The sequence below is a fragment of the Monodon monoceros genome, unplaced genomic scaffold (assembly GCF_005190385.1).
Source record: "Monodon monoceros isolate NGI ecotype Baffin Bay Population unplaced genomic scaffold, NGI_Narwhal_1 Super_Scaffold_7, whole genome shotgun sequence".
NCBI lineage: Eukaryota > Metazoa > Chordata > Mammalia > Artiodactyla > Monodontidae > Monodon > Monodon monoceros.
Window position 1 is genome coordinate 66,058,035 of NW_021703784.1, and position 19,768 is coordinate 66,077,802.

The 19,768-nt window shown below is 39.7% G+C and overlaps 1 protein-coding gene across 1 annotated transcript in view; it reads left to right on the forward strand.

The window, feature by feature from the left end:
- Positions 1-19,768, forward strand: part of SPON1 (spondin 1) — a 275,827-nt gene that overhangs the window by 114,949 nt on the left and 141,110 nt on the right. The window contains exon 5 of the mRNA XM_029208778.1: positions 3,360-3,482. Coding sequence (XP_029064611.1) covers positions 3,360-3,482 — 123 coding nt within the window. The remainder of the gene's footprint in view (positions 1-3,359; positions 3,483-19,768) is intronic.

The following is a 19,768-nucleotide window of genomic DNA, read 5'->3' on the forward strand; positions in this document are numbered from 1 at the left end:
AGAGCTGCAACCTGTGGGCCAGCGCCCTGGGCAGTTTCCAGGTGGGCATCACCATGCATGGCTGTTGAGGCTTTCCTGTATTTCATAGTCCACAGATTCACTTAGCCTTTCCCCAGACCCAGAACTTCTCAACTCTTGAGGCTCTTGGTTCCTAATGGACAATCCCATCCCTGCCCAGCCTCCATGAGATGACCTCCAGGTCCTGTGGGTTAGAGTTGTGGCTATTCTAGCTCACCTCTTGGTTGGCTAATCATGGCCACTGTGGTGAGGTTTTGCTAGTTTGACTCTCAGAGGACAGCCTTATTTCCCAGATTTGAGGGTTCCTAGAAGACACTTCACTGTCAGCCCCATGTACTGACAGCAACCATCAACTAAATTGCACTTTCCAAAGCCTCAGTCCTGATGTTGTGAAAGCCTTGTCTAAGCTATGAATATGCTAACAGTCTGCAGATACAGTGTCAGTAAAATGACCTTGCAAATCTCTATTGGTTACCACTTCTGAAGCAGAGATCCTATCAAAATGACTAAGCACGAATCTGTATAAGAAGACCTCTTTCCAACAGCAACTTTGTGGACAAAAAAAGACCCAGCAGGACCTGGGCTATAGGATCATTAGGTGCTGTTGTATATGACCCCTGGAGACAGCAGACCCATGAGGAAATCCATCAGTTAGCAAAGCAGATCCTGTACAAAAAGTCTTTAAGATATAAGCATAGAGCAAAGAGATTTTTCTTAAATGTGTATGCCCACTTGATTATCTCCAGCTCTTTCATTAAGGTATTCACACTCTTTGTTAAGTCAAATCAAATCTATCAAGGAAAGGAAGAGAGAAACTAGTGTCTATTATTTTTTTCCCCAGTTGAAGCTATTTATCCATAGGGGAAAATTAAGAATTGCACAGATTAAAAGCAATGGCAATCGTTATTTTTTAAAAGAAACATAAAACATTAAGCTACTTACAATTAAAAACAGAGAAACATAAAATATTCCAAAAGGTGACGTATAATAAACAAATGCACACATGTACTCACTTTAATACCATGTCATAGACAATTAAGGGAGAGAGACAAAGAGGAAAAGATGAAGGGAAAAGCAGAGATGAGAGGAAAATGTGGGCAGAGAAGGGATCATGAGAAAAAGAAGACAAGGGAAGAGCAAAGAATAAAGGATGACAGTAGAAAAGAAAACTGATGGATTAAGAGTAGAAATGAGGGGGAGGGGACAGCTTGGGAGATGCTGCAGGGCCTGCAATTACCTGTATTGGGCAAGCCCTGCACTGTTAGGAGAAGAGGGGTAAGTTAACATTTGTTATCACTGCCCTTTGAAAACCTGATTCATTTTCAGTGGGCTTTTCCCCAGTAGGAAACAGTTATGTCTGTTTTTATTTTCAAGCTTAGAAATTTATTTTTTAAATGGAAGCTTATTTTCCTTTGGAATTCCAAAAGGTTTATTATAAGTGCATTCCCTTGAACCCCTGGGTGCATCTTTAAGTTCACTACTTATATCTGAGAGCCCTTTTGATAAGGTAAAGCTACCAGTTTGCCTTATTTTGGTTTTTTGAGAGATTATTGCTGCCTCATTTACAGTGCCGAGTAGTTACAATTGAAACCCCAGCATGTATCTCTTAGCTCTGAATTCCTTTCTCAAAACTAATTTAGTTTTTTTTAACAACATAGGTGATCATAATGGAAATGTGAAAAGGAAGAACCTTCAGGAGTTACTCATATACGCTACCTTTCCTGAAATATAGTCAACAGGGCTTGTCCCTTAAGTATCAAAGTGGCTCACACAGGAATCAGATCTGGACTTCGTGTACATAAGGCAGTGGGAAGATTTCTCCTAACACAAACAATGCTGTAGCCTCTTCTAGTGTACAAAAAGTAGCCAAACAATGATTTCTATTTGGGATGGTTTCAGATCTCTTTAGAGATTCTGGAGCCATGTAGGGAGGTAATTTTTCAAATGTACCATTCTTCATTTGAAAAAGCAAAAAGAGAAACACACACCAATTTCTCTCATGGGTGTTTATGCAGACCTATCCAGCAGAAGGTCTTTCCTGCAGTGATATAGTGTAGAGGTTAAGAGCATGGGCTGTGGACTCAAAAAGACCTGAGCTCCAGTTCTGCCTACACCACTTACTAAACCCTGTGGCCTTGGGCTGGTCACCTAATCTGCCTCAGTTTCATGATCTATAAAATGGGGTTAACCAAAGTCCTGACCTCCTAGGTTTGTCAGGATCAAATGAGACAATATATGGAAAGGGATCAGCATGTATGAAGACTCTATACAATATAGTTCTTATTACAATATCCCATACTTTTGTCTCCATCCTCGAACCCAGAATTCGCTTCTTCCACCCATCACTGGTTTTGCATATTCAAACCAAATGAACCCAGTGAATTCCATAAGGAAGACTTGTAAAATGCTCTTCCTAACACTCAAAAAGATTTTTATACTCTTTGTTGCTGCTCTTTATATAATAGTTAAGAATAAATGTCCAACTTGCAAAAAGAGAGAGAACATTTATGTTAATACTTCCAGAGGAAGCAAAGAAAAAGCAATTGAAACAAGTTGCGTCTGTAGACATTGTTTCATCTTGCAGGAAGCAGAACAGACCAAAAGCAACAATGCACAGTTAGGGGTGTGGGCTTGACAGTCGGAAATACTGAATTTATTCATGTAATCTTTCTCCACTTATCAGCTATTCGCAGTTAAAAGTGGGGGCGGATTGGGAATCTTGAGTTTTTCCCGGCTGCTTCTATGCTCAGAAGTAAACCTGAATTTATGGACATATTCCCAAACCCCCAACCCTCCCAGTAAACTCTCTGTAAGCTTGATAAGAAGTGACGTGACTATACATGCATATCTTTTTAGAAATAATTTTCAGCAGTTCTTCACATCCCTCTGCTTGTTCTCATTTCTCTCCTTCAAAGCTTTTTCTGGTCCTGGCAATTTGGCCCCAGAGAATATTCCTTAGAGAAAACACACACAGGCATATTCCTCTTAAAATCTGGTGGAGAAATCCTGTTGTGGGAGGGGTGGGGAAGGAGATTTGGGCCCAGAAAATATATCAAGATGGGCCCCCATCCCAAATATTCTACCTTATTGGTCCCATAGGTCTCCTCACATTATTAGAGCAGAAGTTCTGATGTTTTTTTAATTTGCAAAATATATAGTTATCACCCTTAGAGGTATATAAAGTCCTTTATAGCTGGACCTGGTTCTGAGTTATTAATCGGTGAAAACTGTACCTCATCTTCTTTTCCCAAGCCTTCAAGACAGAACGAGACCGAGATGGTGCTGTCCTATAAATGACCCACCGCTGCTTCCTAACTTGGTGACTTTCCTGACTCTTTCAGACTCCACATTTGACGGGGTGACTGACAAGCCAATCCTGGACTGCTGCGCCTGTGGAACTGCCAAGTACAGGCTCACATTTTATGGGAACTGGTCTGAGAAGACACACCCAAAGGATTACCCTCGTGAGTAGAACAGCTTCCTTATGGGTTGGGGGAGAGGGTATTGCAAAGTTCTGGTTGTGGGATATACTAGCTTCTCCTTCTTACCAATCAATGCCTTCATGAAACACATTCCAAGAAAGCGAATTCATCGAGACAGGCAGATATAATAGTCGGATGCTTTCAGCTTCTTTGCAGAGCATTGTTCTAAGTGTTTTCTTATCTGTGATTTTAAAAAATATTCCTGAGGTCATGCTGCTTCTCTTCAGGTCAGATATTTGGTAACCTCAGTGCTCCTGAAGTGGCTCTGTCCATACAACCAGCCTATTTGTTCTGGAAAGAACTGGCAAAAGGGACCACCTGCTCTTGACTGCGCAGGCCAAGGTCAACAAATACTCAACATCCTCAACCATAGCGTGTATTGCTAATATATCAGATACCACCTTAGAATCCTTATTACACCATGCTCCAGGTAGCCAGTACGAATCCATGAGAGTTGTCAGGCAACCCCAAACTTGCTGTTTTAGAGTAAATCCTTAATCAGGACCCTACCAGCTCCCTTTTATCAAACAGTTGTCTCATCAAATGCCTAACGTGGCAGACACTGTGCTAAACACTAGGGATATGAGAGTGAATAAAAAAGACACAACCCATGTTCTCATGCAACTCAGAGATTAATGGGGAGCCGGACACTAATTAAATAATCACACAAATGATATGAAAATTATAACTATGAAGAGTGAGCTTACTGAGTGGCAAGCAGTTTTACATATGTTGTCATTTCATCCTCAAAATAACCTTTTGTGGGCTTTTGTGAATGAGCTCACTGGAGATCACAGAGACATCATGATTTGCCCCTAGTCCAACGTAAGTACAATCGTCCCTTGGCATTCGAGGGGGATTGGTTCCAGGACTCCTACAGATACCAAAATCCATGGATGCTCAATCCCGTATATGTGAAATGACGTAGTATTTGCATAAAACATAGGCAGATCCTCCCGTATACTTTGTCATCTCTAGATTATTTATAATACCTAGTACCATGTAAATAGTTGTAAATACAATGTAAATGCTAGGTCAGTAGTTATTGTGTGGAAAATTCAAGTTTTGTTTTTTGAGACTTTATGGAATTTTTTTTTCAAATATTTATGACCCGTTGTTGGTTGAATCTGCGGATGCAGAACCCTCAGAATGAGTGGCTAATGGTAGTGGATCCAAGATGCAGAAGGGGTTTGTCAGGCTCCTTGTCCTGCCTTTCATTTGGATTGCCTTTGAGACCCAGTGTAGCCCATTCTTTCTAACTGTGGGTGGCAGGATGTCCATGTGTGGCACTGAGCATGTTTTGGTTCATTGTGTGTTTTAGTCTTGTTCGCTTCACTTGGGAGTTGCCGCAGCTGGGAGAGAACAGGGAGGCTGGAGAAAGAAACTAAAAAGAGGGTTTTGGGTCAGCCCCAAAGGGAGGGGGGCAAAGGGTACGTGGTTGGGACTTAAGAAGACCCAGTCTAGACCATAACCTCCATGGTCCCCAAACAGCCCACCCAGAGGGGACTCCATTTCTTGGCAGATCAAGAACCTTATTGTTTAATTTTAGCCACATGTAATCAAGGCTGGAGATCTTAGAAGCCTCATACTAGTTCATTCTTCTGACTCTGGGATTCAGCTTGATCTGCTTCAGCTGATGTGGGAGACCTGTGTGAACAAACTTGGACTCTCTGCCTGGAGAGGAAAAAACCACTTGGAACAAGCATGATGGAAAAAATTTCCTCTAGTGCCTCCCATCCACTAACCCAGAGGAAAGAAAATGTTAGGGGCCTATTACTCATCTTCTGTAATCCTAAGGCGTTTCTTGCTCTTTTCTGTTCTGACACTGTTATTTCCCAGAATTTTTTTAAGGGTACAGACCATTGTTTCTGGGTCTTTAGGCCAAATCAAGTACAAAGCTACACAGAATTTCTGCGGAGTTGTTGGGAGTTTCTTAATATGTATAGCAGACATGTGTTTCAAGTACCTCAAAATTGTTTCATTGTCAGATGTCAGAGTGTGTCCTAATTTTTGGTTGGAAAAAAGTTGGTCACTATGTTCAGAAGAGCATTTATCACATCATACTGTAATTATTTCTTCAGGAGCCTTTCTTCTCCACCAGACTGAGAAGTCCTCCAGGACAAAAGCCACGACATGCTCATCTTTCATTCTTAGTGCCTGCAAGTGCCTGGGGCCTTGCCAAGTACTGGGCACTGATTGTTGGACTCAGAGTGGCATTCACCATGACCCGGGAGGCAGATTTTTAGCCCACATTAGCCACGATGGTCAGCATCAAGCAGGGACAGGGCCAGACTTTCCCTGGAGGGAAAGGGATGGACTTGGGCACTAGGGGCACTGGAGGCAATTGGAAGGGCACAGAAAGGTGCCCTTCAAGGTCTAATCAGGACCGTGAGAATTCAATATTCACAAAAGTGATTTCTGCCAATCTTAGGTAATAGATGACTTTCATTTTACCCCTCCAGGGATGATTCTGTCTTGATAACCAACCCTGGCCATTTAGCCCAATTAAGTCATGACACTTCTCAACAGTAGTGCAAGCTGATACATGACAGGTCCTCCTCTTATTAATTACTCATCCCAAATTCCACTTTCTCTGCAAGCATCTCAGAGCAGGTCCCTTTTTATGGGCTTAAAAATTATTGAGAACTCCAATATACTTTTGTTAATACGGATTGTATCTCTCAATATTTCACCATCTCAGAAATTAAAACAGAAAATTTTAAATATCACTTATCATTTAACTTTAAAAGTAACATATAATGAATTAGCAATGATTAAATTATTACATGTTAACATATTTTATGAAAATAACTATATTGTCCAAACAAAAGAAATTTAGTAAAAAGGGCATCGTTTTACATTTTTGCAAATCTCTTTAATGCCTGGTTTAATGGAAGACACCTGGATCCTCATATTTGCCTCTGCATTTAACCTGTTGTGGCATTTTTTTTTTCTGGCTTAAGTATATGAGAAAATTCTGTCTCACACAGATATGTAATTGGAAATGGGAAGAATATTTAAATAACCTTTTCAGATAATTACAGATAATCTTCTTTGATGCTACACCAAAACTCTGCAAATGGTAGTTTCTTAAAGGAGAATTACAATATAGAATGTGAAACCGTATCAACGAACTTATACTCTGTTACATTAAAATGCATTGCTTTCCGCTTGCCCTTTGAATGCATCTTTCACAAATGAATGATTTTATAACATCATCTATTGGTCATTTGGAAAATATTGGTTTACTGAGTTATGCAGATCATCCAGATATTGAGACATTTCATTATGCAACATCAAAAATCATATTCGTTTAAAAAAATCATATTCGTTAAGATCACTTCCAATCTCATCAGTAAAGTGTTTAAGTATTGATAAAGCTATCAAATTCATGGTGGTGGATACAAGTTTCCCAAGATCCCAAGTTTTGCTTGAAAGCTCAAATTTTATCATTGACAGCAAATACCGTCAGGTGTTTTTCTTGAAGTGACAGGCTTATTTCAGTTTTTAAGAAAATGTATGCCAAATTCTTAAGGCTGAATAACCATAATCTGTCATTTGTTCTTTCAAGTAAAAATGATGTTTTATGACAATGAAATTGTCCAGCTTGTACCTCAAGCAATTGCACAAGTGCTTTTCTTCAAGACAGTCCCAGTACTCAGTATATAGCAGAAGGGCTTTATGTGTATTTCCCAATTAGTCACGCAGAATAATAAAAACATGTGGACTCAAAGGTAGAGAGTTCATAACATTAATAATGTTTATTGTTTCATCAAGGCCATTCGTAAGTGAAACTGACTTTTGGGGTTTTTGTTTGCAGCAAGTCCCTGGCAGTGAGGAATACATTAATGACTAATACAGTGCAAGGCCATTGCCTTGACCCACACTGAGTGCCAGCAGTTTGACTCATGATTGCTTTTGCCCTGTCAGTGTTAATGTCGACACATTACAAAAGGCAAATTTTGTCTTAGTATTATTATGAAAATAGTTTTCACCTCGTAGGTCCCTCTGAAAGGGCCGGGGGCGGGGCGGTGGGGGGGGGGTGGTCCCAAGGGTCTGTAACCACACCTGAGAACCTCTGCAGTAGGATAAGGTAGCAGCCTAAGGGGTCTGTCCTTCAGTCATCTTTGGGAACTTGCCCTTGAGAGTTCACATTGGACTCTGCACCCTGTGCTTTCAGCCCTGTCTTGTGGTGGGTCACATCTGCAGGTGGCTCTTCTCAATCATTATACAAACTGGTCTATTCTAGATGCTGTTTCTGGGGTTCCCTCTCTTGGAAAACAAAGTATTCTCTGTATCCATGATACCCCTCTCTCTTGGAGGAGCTAGGCCTGAGGTAAGGAAGGCAGGAAGATGGTATAAATGACCTCTGGCATTCCCTCCGATTGTAATGCCATAAATCAGTGCTGGCCATCTGGAAATACTGAAATCTTTTTTTTTAATTCATTCAATCATTAGTTCATTTATTTGCTAAGTGAAATTTTTTTTTTTTTTTTTTTTTTGCGGTACGTGGGCCTCTCACTGTTGCGGCCTCTCCCGTTGCGGAGCACAGGCTCCGGACGCGCAGGCTCAGCGGCCATGGCTCACGGGCCCAGCCGCTCTGCGGCATGTGGGATCTTCCCGGACCGGGGCACGAACCCGTGTCCCCTGCCTCGGCAGGCGGACTCTCAACCACTGCGCCACCAGGGAAGCCCAGTGAAATCTTTTTAAAACACTACTAAGTGAGTAGTATCTAGAAATCCATTTGAAGGCTGGATCATGCAAGTTTTACCTCCTAATTTTATAAGTAAAAAAAAAAACCCAAGCACCAAAAAAAACACAAAAAAATTAAGGGCTCAGGTCACGTAGCCAGAGAGAATTCAGAACCAAAATCAAAGCTCAGATCTTCTGTTTCCCTTTTGCCTTCCTCTGGGGGCTGTCACAAGGCAGTCTTCTCTCCTCTGCAGTAAAATTAAATCTCTCATTCACAAAGCATCTTTTAATAAGGCTCTGCTATACCACCATGGTCTCAACTGCTACCAAATTCTGAATAGCTTGGCCGCACTCTACGAAGACCTGGCCTGTGGAGAGCATAACTTAAGAAATCAGCGGTCTGGATTCGCTGAGCCTGAGCTGAGCTCCGGAACCCTGCAGTGTTAGGAGAAGGGCATGCCCCCCAGGGTCTGTCCTTGGTACTGCGAGTCTGTTGTGCTCCAGGAGCTTTTGTTCTTTACAAGAACATGGTGACCAGGCAGTGTCACCGCATAGGGATGTCCCAGGGGCTGGAGATATGCCCAGTCTTCACCAGGAGATTAGGAGTTGCCTAACAGATGCTGAGTCTCTTTGCTCTCTTACTCTGAACACAGCGTCTGGGTTTTTGACAAGTGCTTCTACCCCACAGAGACTCTGTAATCTCCCATGACAATGTCAACTGCATAACTCCCCCCATTTTTGATATAGCGTCGATTTTAACACCATTTGACAAATACACATTGACGAAAGGGACATTTTTTTCCAGGAGCCAATTATTTTTTTCATTTGGCAATACATTGCCTGGAATATAAACATGGCCACTGGAATACTCTATAGAATCAGTTAGTTTTACCATGAATTCAGCCATCTTTTCCATTGGGTCACTTAATTTCTAAAAATGATTAATTCTTAAATTCAGTCACATGAAAGACTACCATTCTAATACTTGGCAACTGCTTTCATTTCTTCCTATATTCAACTGTGTACAGAGTTTCTACATCACATTTGAACACATCATGTCTACTTTTTGCATTTGATTTTGTTTCCATAGTCATTTATTACATCAGCTTTCTCTGAACCACTTATCTAACTGTTCTTTTATTGAACGTTTAGGTGATGTTAGGTCTTTTGCTAACACACAAAGCACTGCAATAAAAACCTTCCTTCTTAAAAAAAAAAAAAAAAAGACTTCCCTGGTGGCGCAGTGGTTGAGAGTCCGCCTGCCGATGCAGGGGACACGGGTTCGTGTCCCGGTCTGGGAGGATCCCACATGCCGCGGAGTGGCTGGGCCGCTGAGCCTGCGCGTCCGGAGCCTGGAAAAAAAAAAAAAAAAAAAAAAAAAAGAACTTCCTTCTTCAAGTCTTCCTCCATTCTTCCACCTTCCTTTGAATTATTTCCTTGAAATAATTTCCCAAGAATAAGACTGCTGGATCAAAGGATATGGACTTTTTTTTTTTGGCTCTTGAGACATTTTGCCAGATGCTTCTCCAAAACATTTGTATCAATTCACCATGTTAAAAATAATGAATAAGTACATCTGTTTCTCCCAGCCTCTTTAGCATCCAATATAACTTTTTTCATTTGGGTTTGGCCAATTCATGGTTATAAAAAATTAATCTTATTATTTTAAATTGGCATTGGTTTAATTACTAACACACTTGAACCTTTTTTCATGTTTATTGTCCTTTGTCTTTAAAGCCACTAGGGTGTTGGCAGGAATCAAGCTCGATTTTGCTCATTTACCTCTCCAGGCCCTAGCTCATTGTCTGGCACATTGAAAGCCTCTCAATAAATGGTGTTGATGAATGAATGAATGATGAGAAGCAGTTATGAAATGAGCAAGGAAGAAAGTGGAGGGAGATGAACAATGAAAAAACACTGAAGAGGTTGGGGCAGGAGAGAGAGAGGACCTTATGTGGCTGCTGAGTGGGACCACATTGGAAGGGGCAGGTAGTGTAAGGGAAGATGGGTTAGGAAGATATTGCAATGATGATGGTAGCTCCAACTAAGGCAGTGGATGTGGTGATGGAGAGAATGGATAGTTTTGAGATGCCTTTTAGAGGGAGATTCTGTCATGGATTAGATGTGGAGGAGTGAGAGAGAGAGAGAGAAGCATCAAAGCTGACAAGCCAGGTTTCTGGCTTGGAGATGGAGGTACTCTTTCTTCTTAAAATATTCCTCGATATTGTCTTTCTATTTTATAAATGATTGTGAAATGGTTTTTATCAAGTTCTGTAAAGGATCCTGCCAGAATTTTAAATGGGATTGCATTAAATCCTCAAATTACTTTGGGAAGAATTGTTAGCTTTATAATATTTAGCTTGCAGAGTTTCTTCCCATTTAAGAAAAAGACCATTTGTGGGTTTCCTTAGTCCAGTTCCTAGAACAGTGATGAGCCACATGTGGACCACAGCCCCCTTCTCTTGATCTAACTTCAGAAACAATTAAACATGCAACAAACAATAATTCTACTTCTTCCCATCAGCACTGGGAAATCTCTTTCCAAGCTGAGTAATGGTGCCCATCAGAGTTTCCCAGCTGTGCCACCACCAGGCTGAGTCACAAACAGAGTATGTTGCCAGGAAATAGAATTTGGTACCAAGCACATGTGTCATGACACCCCGTTTCAATGAAAGAAGGAGCAAAGAGAACAGATTAAATAGTTTCTTCTCCCTTTTCTCCATCTCTCTGGGAAGTCTCATGGCAACAACTCACTATTGTATGGATTGAGATCGGAGAAGGACAAATCAACAATCTGGTCTTCCCGTTAAACATGCAGATTGAATACACACATTAATCACTGAACTTTCCTCAAATTCCATAAAAATAACACTAGAGGAATATATATGTATCCACAAAGACAAGAAAAGAGGAAAGAAGGCCACATCCTACAAGAGATATCGTCAGAATCTGGGAAGATGAAAGACAGGTGGACAAGCGGCAGCTGCCTAGTAGAGCAAGAGAAGATGAATCCTAAGTACCTGCACAGAGGGTAGTGTAGAAGGACCGAGCCCGTTCATTGTACAGAACACAGGAACAGAACCACATGCTCGGCACAGTGAATGAAAAAGTGCTCAACACAACATCATGAAAGTTTAGAATAATGGGGAGAGGGACAGCCCTAAAAGCATTCAGAAAAACGGGTAACAAAGGATCAGACCTCTTTAGAGCAACACAAAGGTACACAACAATGGAATAATATCAAACTCCGAGCTTGTGGTTATAAATTCTCAGGGGAGATCTTTTGTTCAGCCCAGAGTCTAGGTGGAGACAGGGAAGCCCTCTTGTCATCTCCTTGTGCTAGTTCAGTTTCTTTCTGGATCACTTTTTCACTGAAAGTTTATTTTGTTTTGATAAGAGTGTGTGTAATTTCTGCTTTTCTGTATTTACAGAGTTTTGTTTTGTTTTGTTTTTAATAACCTCACATATGTTTACTTTAGAAAGCCTTTTATCTTCTTCCACGCCAGGTGCCAAAGGAATATGTTCCTTAATTTATGGCACACGAGCATCATTGGTCCATGCAAGGTCCCTCTGGCTTTGTTTTGTTTCATTCCATCTATCCCACATTTATTGTGATTACAGTCATGTTAAAATTTTTTTCTGCCATCTTATTTTATATTTTTTGAAACTACTTCCTTTCTTTCCACTGCCTGAGTTAAGTTTTATCCTGCTGACTTAAAAGTTATTTGACTCATTTTTTTTGTTCTTATGGTGGTTGCCTTTAATTTAAGGCACATGCTTGTGTTTATTTACCTCTATTGATTTCATAAGCATTTTAATATTTATATCTTCCCTGAACAAAAAACAAGAACATTAGCATGCTCTCATTCCTTTGGTCTCTATGATCCCTGTACCCAAATATACACTTCATATTGATTATTTGCTAGAACTTTACTTCTGACTTGTTATGGATATTTTCTTTTCTTATTGCAGTAAGTTGATTTACTATGTTGTGTTAATGACTGCTGTACAGCAAAGTGATTCAGTTATATGTATATACATTCTTCTTTTATATCCTCTTCCGTTATGGTTTATCATAGGGTATTGAATAAAGTTCTCTGTTCTGTACAGTAGGACCTTGTTGTTTATCCATTCTATATATAAAAGCTTACATCTGCTAACCCCAGCCTCCCACTCCACCCCTCCCCCAACCCCCTCCCCCTTGGCAACCACCAGTCTGTTCTCTTATGTCCACAATTCTGTTTCTGTTTCATAGATAGGTTCATTTGTGTCATATTTTAGATTCTACATATAAGTGATATCATATGGATATTTTCTTTTTCCTTTCTTTAGTCTTTGCTTTTTTACACAACCATAAGCTTCACTGAAGTTTTGATCGCCTATGGCTTTTTAGTATTTTTCATATTGAGTACTTCTTACAAGAGTATTTCCATAGCAGGTCTTTGGAAAGGCAAACCCCCTGAGGCCTGACGTGCCTGAGAATATTTTTATCATGCTGTCACATTTAAATAGCATGTGTCAGAATATGAGACCTAGGTTCAAAAACCTTTTCTTTCATACATTGGATTCTTATATTCAGCTGTTAAGAAGTCCAATGTCAATCTGATTTTTGGTTTTTATCCAGGTGATCTACTCTTTCTGCATTTCAGGGTTTTTTGTTTTTTTTTTCTGGTACACGGGGCTCTCACTGCTGTGGCCTCTCCCATTGTGGAGCACAGGCTCCAGTCGCACAGGCCCGGCGGCCATGGCTCACGGGCCCGGCCGCTCCGCGGCATGTGGGATCTTCCCGGACCGGGGCACGAACCTGTGTCCCCTGCATCAGCAGGCAGACTCTCAACCACTGCGCCACCAGGGAAGCCCTGCATTTCAGTTTTTTAAATTATATCTTTGATGGTCTTAATTAATTCTTAATTTCTTAATTTTCACCATTAATGTGACCAAGTGTGGATTTTTTCTTTTTGAAAAATACTTTTCTACTCTATGAATCCTTTAAATATGACGTCTTGCCTCTTCCTGTAATTCTGGGGGATTTCTTTTCCTCCAAATATTTTCTTTCCTTTTTTCTCTCTTTCTGAGCCTCCAGTGACCAAGATGTCACTTCTACTCATCTCCATATCATCTAGGTTTTACTTTAAATGTTCTCTCTCTTCCTACTTTCTGCCACCTTCTGGGAGCGAGTTCCTCACTTCTCCTCGCCACATCACTCCCTTCTTAGTGCTAACCACCCTGCTTTTTATCCCCGCTACTGTGCTGCTTGTCTTAACCGTTGTGTGGGGGTGGTTTTTGTAAGCTTTTGTTTTGAAATAATTTCAGATTGATGTAAAAGTTGGAAAGACGGTACACAGAACCCCTTATTATCTTTCACCCAGACTCTGTAATTGCCAGCGGTTTACATTTGCTTTATCATTCTCTCTCCATAAATATATATACATTTTATGTTTTTCTAAACTTCCGAGAGTGAGTAGAATCATGCCTGCTCCATTACCTCTATATACTTCAGTATATATTTCCTAAGAATAAGGACATTCTCTTACAAAATTACAATACATTCATCATTAGCATTGACAAAGTACTATAATCTCCATACCTTGTTCAAAGTACACTAATTATAGTGTTCTTTATGGCAGTACTATACAATACCAGTATAATGCAAGCCATAAAATTGAACCAGAAGGGCTTCCCTGGTGGCTCAGTGGTTGAGAGTCCACCTGCCGATGCAGGGGACACGGGTTCGTGCCCCGGTCCGGGAAGATCCCACATGCCGCGGAGCGGCCGGGCCCGTGAGCCATGGCCGCTGAGCCTGCGCGTCCGGAGCCTGTGCTCCGCAGCGGGAGAGGCCACAACAGTGAGAGGCCCGCGTACCGCAAAAAAAAAAAAAAAAAAAAAAAGAACCAGAAATGTAATTTAAATGTTCTAGTGCCTACATTAAAAAAGTAGAAAGAAGCAAGTGAAATTAATCTTAATAATAAATTGTATTTAAGCCAATATTGCCAAAATATTATCATTCCTACATGTAATTAATATAAAAATTTATAATCGAGATATTTTACATTCTTCTTTTCATTCTAAAACCCAGTGTGTATTTTATAATTAGAGCACATCTCAATTCAGAGTAGCCTCATTTCAATTATTCATTAGCTGCATGCGGCCAGTGGTTCCCATAGCGGACAGCACTGCTCTGTAGCAAATAAAAAATACAAAGTCTGGTCCTGGATCCAATCCAGGATCACGCACTGCATTTACCTATCATGTCTCTTTAGCCTCCTTTAATCTGGAGCATTTCCTTAGTCCTTCTTTTAATTTCATGACAGTGACATTGTTTGAGAGTTCTAAGCAGTTGTAGACGCTCTCAGTTTGGAGTTGTCTGATGTTTCCTCGTGATTAGATTCAGGTCGTGCATCTTTGGCAGGGATACCAATAAATATTTGTTATAAATATTTGTTTAACACCCAATTTACATTTGGTTCTTTTTCTTTACTTCTTGTTCTTGCTTTCTATTACAATATACCCCCTATGTCTTTGAGGGTATGTATTATGCTTACGTTAAATTTTTGGTCCATCTGTTGCAATTAATCTGCTTCATGTTTAGTTTGCTTTCACTTTTACTAGTTGTACCCTTTGATATCTAGTTATTGTGGCAGATGGTCTTACATTTCTCTGATGATTTAACCATTAGGCCTGTTAGTATGTGATGAAAGGGCCAAATCCTAGGTGGTATCCCTTCAGATGTGTTTAAGGGAAAGAAAAAGGATGAGACCAGGGAAGAAAGCCCAAGCATCACATCACCGCTATCAACTCCTCCATTTGCTTCCATTCCACTGGGTATCTTCTCCAATCAGGGATTCATCTGGACGCTCAACACAAAGCAGGAATAGGAAGAGAGGATCTCTTTAGGTTCTAATTCCCAGCTCTGTGAATCTGGAGAGGGAAGGGCTAGAGAAATGTACACCCAAGGGTGCCCGAGTTCCCTTCATCTCCTCTACCCTTTAGAAGAGGTTTCTGCTGCCCTGAGAGTACTATGCTGGGGACAGGAATAGGGCTGCATGGTGCTGCAGACATCTGGATTGCAGGACAAGTAATGACCCTCTGTTGGCAATGTCAGAAGGGGCGAAATAGGAGAACTCCAATAGTCCTCCCAAATCCATCCCCCAACCAGTGGGTCAGAGGAAAGAAGAGGACTCCTCACTCCTCCTCCATCCATTCTCTTACTCTTGGGTCAGGTCACCTCCCACCTCTGGCTGCTTCTACCCCATCCCCGGCCCCTGTCAGGTCAGCCTTTGAGCTCCCCTTTATTTCAATGCCTCTGTTAGTTCCATGGATCTCTGCTTCCCTCTGTTTCTGAAGTTTCCCAGGGTTGAATTTAAAGGAATGAGGAGTGTGTGCTAATTCACCATCTCTTCAGGAACCAGCAATAGACTTTCAGAGTTTTCTGTTGTTGTTTTGTTGTTCATTCCATTTAATGCTTGGCAATATCTATCCTTACTGCTGTATTATGGTAAATTTACGTATGTTTTTCAGGCTCTTTATTCTATTACTTTATCATTTTCTTCTTGACTTTTTATATTCTGGTAATGGGGTATTAACACCTTGATTTTAAACTGTGTACTTATAATTTCTCTTTGATTTTTAACAGTCATTGCTTTCTGTTTGTTGCTATGTTCTTTGTGTCCTATAGACATAATATCACAGCTCTCATTATTAACTGACTTCTATCATCACATAATTAACATAATTAGCTTCCTTTAATAACATTTGCTTTAAATTAAACTGTATCTGACACCCCACCTGCTTTTCCTTCACTTTGATTAATTTATCTTTTCAGTGTTTTTTAAATTTATTTTTTCTTATTTTTAGACTTTCTAAGCCTTTCTAAAGGATTCCCAGTAAATTATTGCATTAATCCAATTAGGAGTGTTTTGTTTGTGGTGGGGGCAGGGGGAGGGTGGTTGGGGGGGGTATTTGTTTGTTTCTCTGTTTTGTTTTGCTTCCCACATGATTGTTTATAAACTTTTAATTATTTTAGTCCTATTCAGTTTATGTTCTGCCATTCTAACTTTTTACCTCTCAGTTTTTACAATTAATTTTTTTTCTAGATTTTCTTGGTGTTATATACACAGTACATTTGCTTGGTTTTGCTTTTGTTTATTCCTTTTGGCAATAACCTTCTTATTATTGATAATTCAATTGGCTATCAACTTAATATAAACAACAAAGATATTCTATTTTATCTATATATCCATATTTTAATAGAAAAATATCTTTTGACTCACTTTTATTGGAAACCTTTGCCATTTTTGTTTTTCTCTTTTTCCTCACTTGCATTCTCCATTGATTTAACTTACTACTCAACTTACTTATTTTAATTTACATTTATTTTAACAATTCTCCTAATTCCCAACTCCTATCACAAATAATTCTTCCCAATTATTGTTCTTATTTACTTATCTCTTCAATAAATTCTTACTAATTCAGGATTTCTTACTATATTTAACAGCATCATGTTTTTCATGTCTATCTTCTAAGATCAGATTTCTTTTTGAAGTAACCTTTGAAGCTAACAATTGTTCATTAGTTGGTAATTAAACTCCTTAAGACTCAAAAATGTGTGAAAGTCTTTGCATTTGGATAACAACTTGGATAAAAACCCAAATTATATCATAATCAAAAAATCTACAAACAATAAATGCTGGAGAGGGGGTGGAGAAAAGGGAACCCTCTTGCACTGTTGGTAGGAGTGTAAATTGATACAGCCACTATGGAGAACACTATGGAGGTTCCTTTAAAAACTATAAATAGAACTACCATACGACCCAGCAGTCCCACTACCGGGCATATACCCTGAGAGAACCATAATTCAAAAAGAGTCATGTACCAAAATGTTCATTGCAGCTCTATTTACAATAGCCAGGACATGGAAGCAACCTAAGTGTCCATCAACAGATGAATGGATAAAGAAGATGTGGCACATATATACAATGGAATATTACTCAGCTATAAAAGGAAATGAAATTGAGTTATTTGTAGTGAGGTGGATGGATCTAGAGACTGTCATACAGAGTGAAGTAGGTCAGAAAGAGAAAAACAAATACCGTATGCTAACACATATATATGGAATCTAAAAAACAAACAAAAAAATGGTCATGAAGAACCTAGGTGCAAGACGGAAATAAAGACACAGACCTACTAGAGCATGGACTTGAGGATATGGGGAGGGGGAAGGGTAAGATGGGACAAAGTGAGAGAGTGGCATGGACATATATACACTACCAAATGTAAAATAGATAGCTAGTGGGAAGCAGCCGCATAGCACTGGGATATCAGCTCAGTGCTTTGTGACCACCTAGAGCAGTGGGATAGAGAGGGTGGGAGGGAGGGAGACGTAAGAGGGAAGAGATATGGGGATATATGTATATGTATAAGCGATTCACTTTGTGATACAGCAGAAACTAACACACCATTGTAAAGCAGTTATACTCCAATAAAGTTGTTTAAAAAAAAAAACACCCAAATTATACAGCTTTTAACTCTGTGGTTTGTACATGGTTTTCTATTACAATGAAACAAAACGTAGTCCTTATTCACTTACGAGTTCTAATCCTTTGCATGAAATCTGTAACCGAGCTCCTTACAGAATACTTTCTTTTTCTCTTATAGGTAAAATAAAATATTTGATGATGCATGTTGATCTCATTTTTTAAATGGGATCTTAAATAAGGCTTTATTTATACCTTCATATTTTATTTGTGGTGATATTTTTCTTCTAGTGGATCTTTTTTCTTCATCTTTATTTTCTGTTCTCTGTTGTTTGCTCATTCATTCCACATATCTATTTAGAGCATCTGTTGTGTGTAGGCATGTGCTCAGTTTACCCTGCTTATTCCTTCCCTTTCTTTAGGGACTCTTATCTCTCCCAGAGTGCTCCATTCTCTAGGTCCATCTTCATCATCGTTTCATATCTCTTTCATGCTTTGCATATTTCCCCCCAGTTCATGTTCTGTTTAGTTTCCAATAGCACTCAATTCCCCATTTTACCTGTATTATCATTGTTGACTTCTTCTTATACCTTCCTCCCATAATGAGCTCTTCTGAAATAAGTATAATATCTTCCCACGTTTAAAAATTAGATTGCAACTATTCTCTAAATCCTATTTTGATTTTCATTTCATTTTGTGGCTTACTGATTCCACAGTCCCTAACCCCACCTCACCCTGCACCCAGGTTCTTAATTCGTACATCTCTCATACTGTCAAACATTCTTAATAGTTCAAAATCGCTTTTTTCCACTTTTACTCATTTTTCCTTGCATCTCTTGGGATTATTATGACTGCTATTTCTGAAACCTTTGCTTCAGACTCTTTTACTGGCATTTAAATGGTCTTGAAATCAGAAGGTTCACAGCCTCTCATTCTGCCCTCCTCCTGGAAGTCCAGAAACTATATTTCTTGGGCATATCCTTGCTTAAATAAGCACGCCTACTAGATTGACCATTCAAAATTATGTATTATATCAAGTATAACTTTCTTTTTATCTATCAAGGTAACGTCCCATTACCACTGAAAGGGTAAGTTAATTTATTGATAACTTGCTTGCCATTTATGCCGGCTGAATGGCAGTTTCAAGAACACATGGTTCCTGCATCTCATCCATGTAGCTTAAATAGTCACCTGTTTTGAACTGATTTGAGGAGGAAGAAAGATTGGATTCATTGGCAAGTCATGGATCAATTATTATGTAAGCTCTAATGCTACCAGTTTCCCTGGCAAAATGGATGTGATTAACATTTAAGCATGACACCAACCCATGCAGTTTTCATTTACTGTTTCCTTCAAACCTGTTTGCCAGTTCCTGTGTTGTGCTTCCAAGAAAGGCCTACTTTAATAACAAAGACTTAATTTTCCCCTTGCATGAAAATATGCTATACTCCAAAAAGCTTTATGAAATTGTAGGAGAGGGAGTATACAAAGTCCATTAAACAACAGCATTATGTGTGGTTATCCAGGAATGTGCACACAAAACTGCTTAACCTAATGGCATTTATGTACTTAAGTTTTCCAAACAAAAATATACCCTCAAGAATCGTTTATGCCAAGAAAGGCCAACTATTTATAATCACAAGTGTAGTTTCTGCAAAGGTCTGTGCTAGGCACTACAGTCCTGGCAAACATCCCTCCCAATTTGCAAGAACTCTACTGTTTTGGGCTAGAAGTGAAGCTTGAGTACAAAGAAATACTTGCAGGTTTTTCCTAGCCTCAGTTCAATTCAGAGTGAAAGAACAAACATGTAAGAGGACAAAGGGTGTAGGAAATCACAACACAGGCAGCCCTGCCTTATTTTAGTGAAAAGGATTAGTACGGGTGGCCCTGCAGTAAAGCCAATCGCCTGTGATCAGGGAGTAGGATAGTTATAATCCCTTTACTATTACCACTGAGTTGATGGATTAAATTGAAAGTTATAAGTCAAATGCTCCCGGAACATCTCGGAAGATTCCAGAGTCTGTGCATAATCATATGGTCCTAATGACCTTCTGTTGGAAGGGAAAAGTGTGCACTACCTGCAGAGAACCTGTGAAGAAAGGC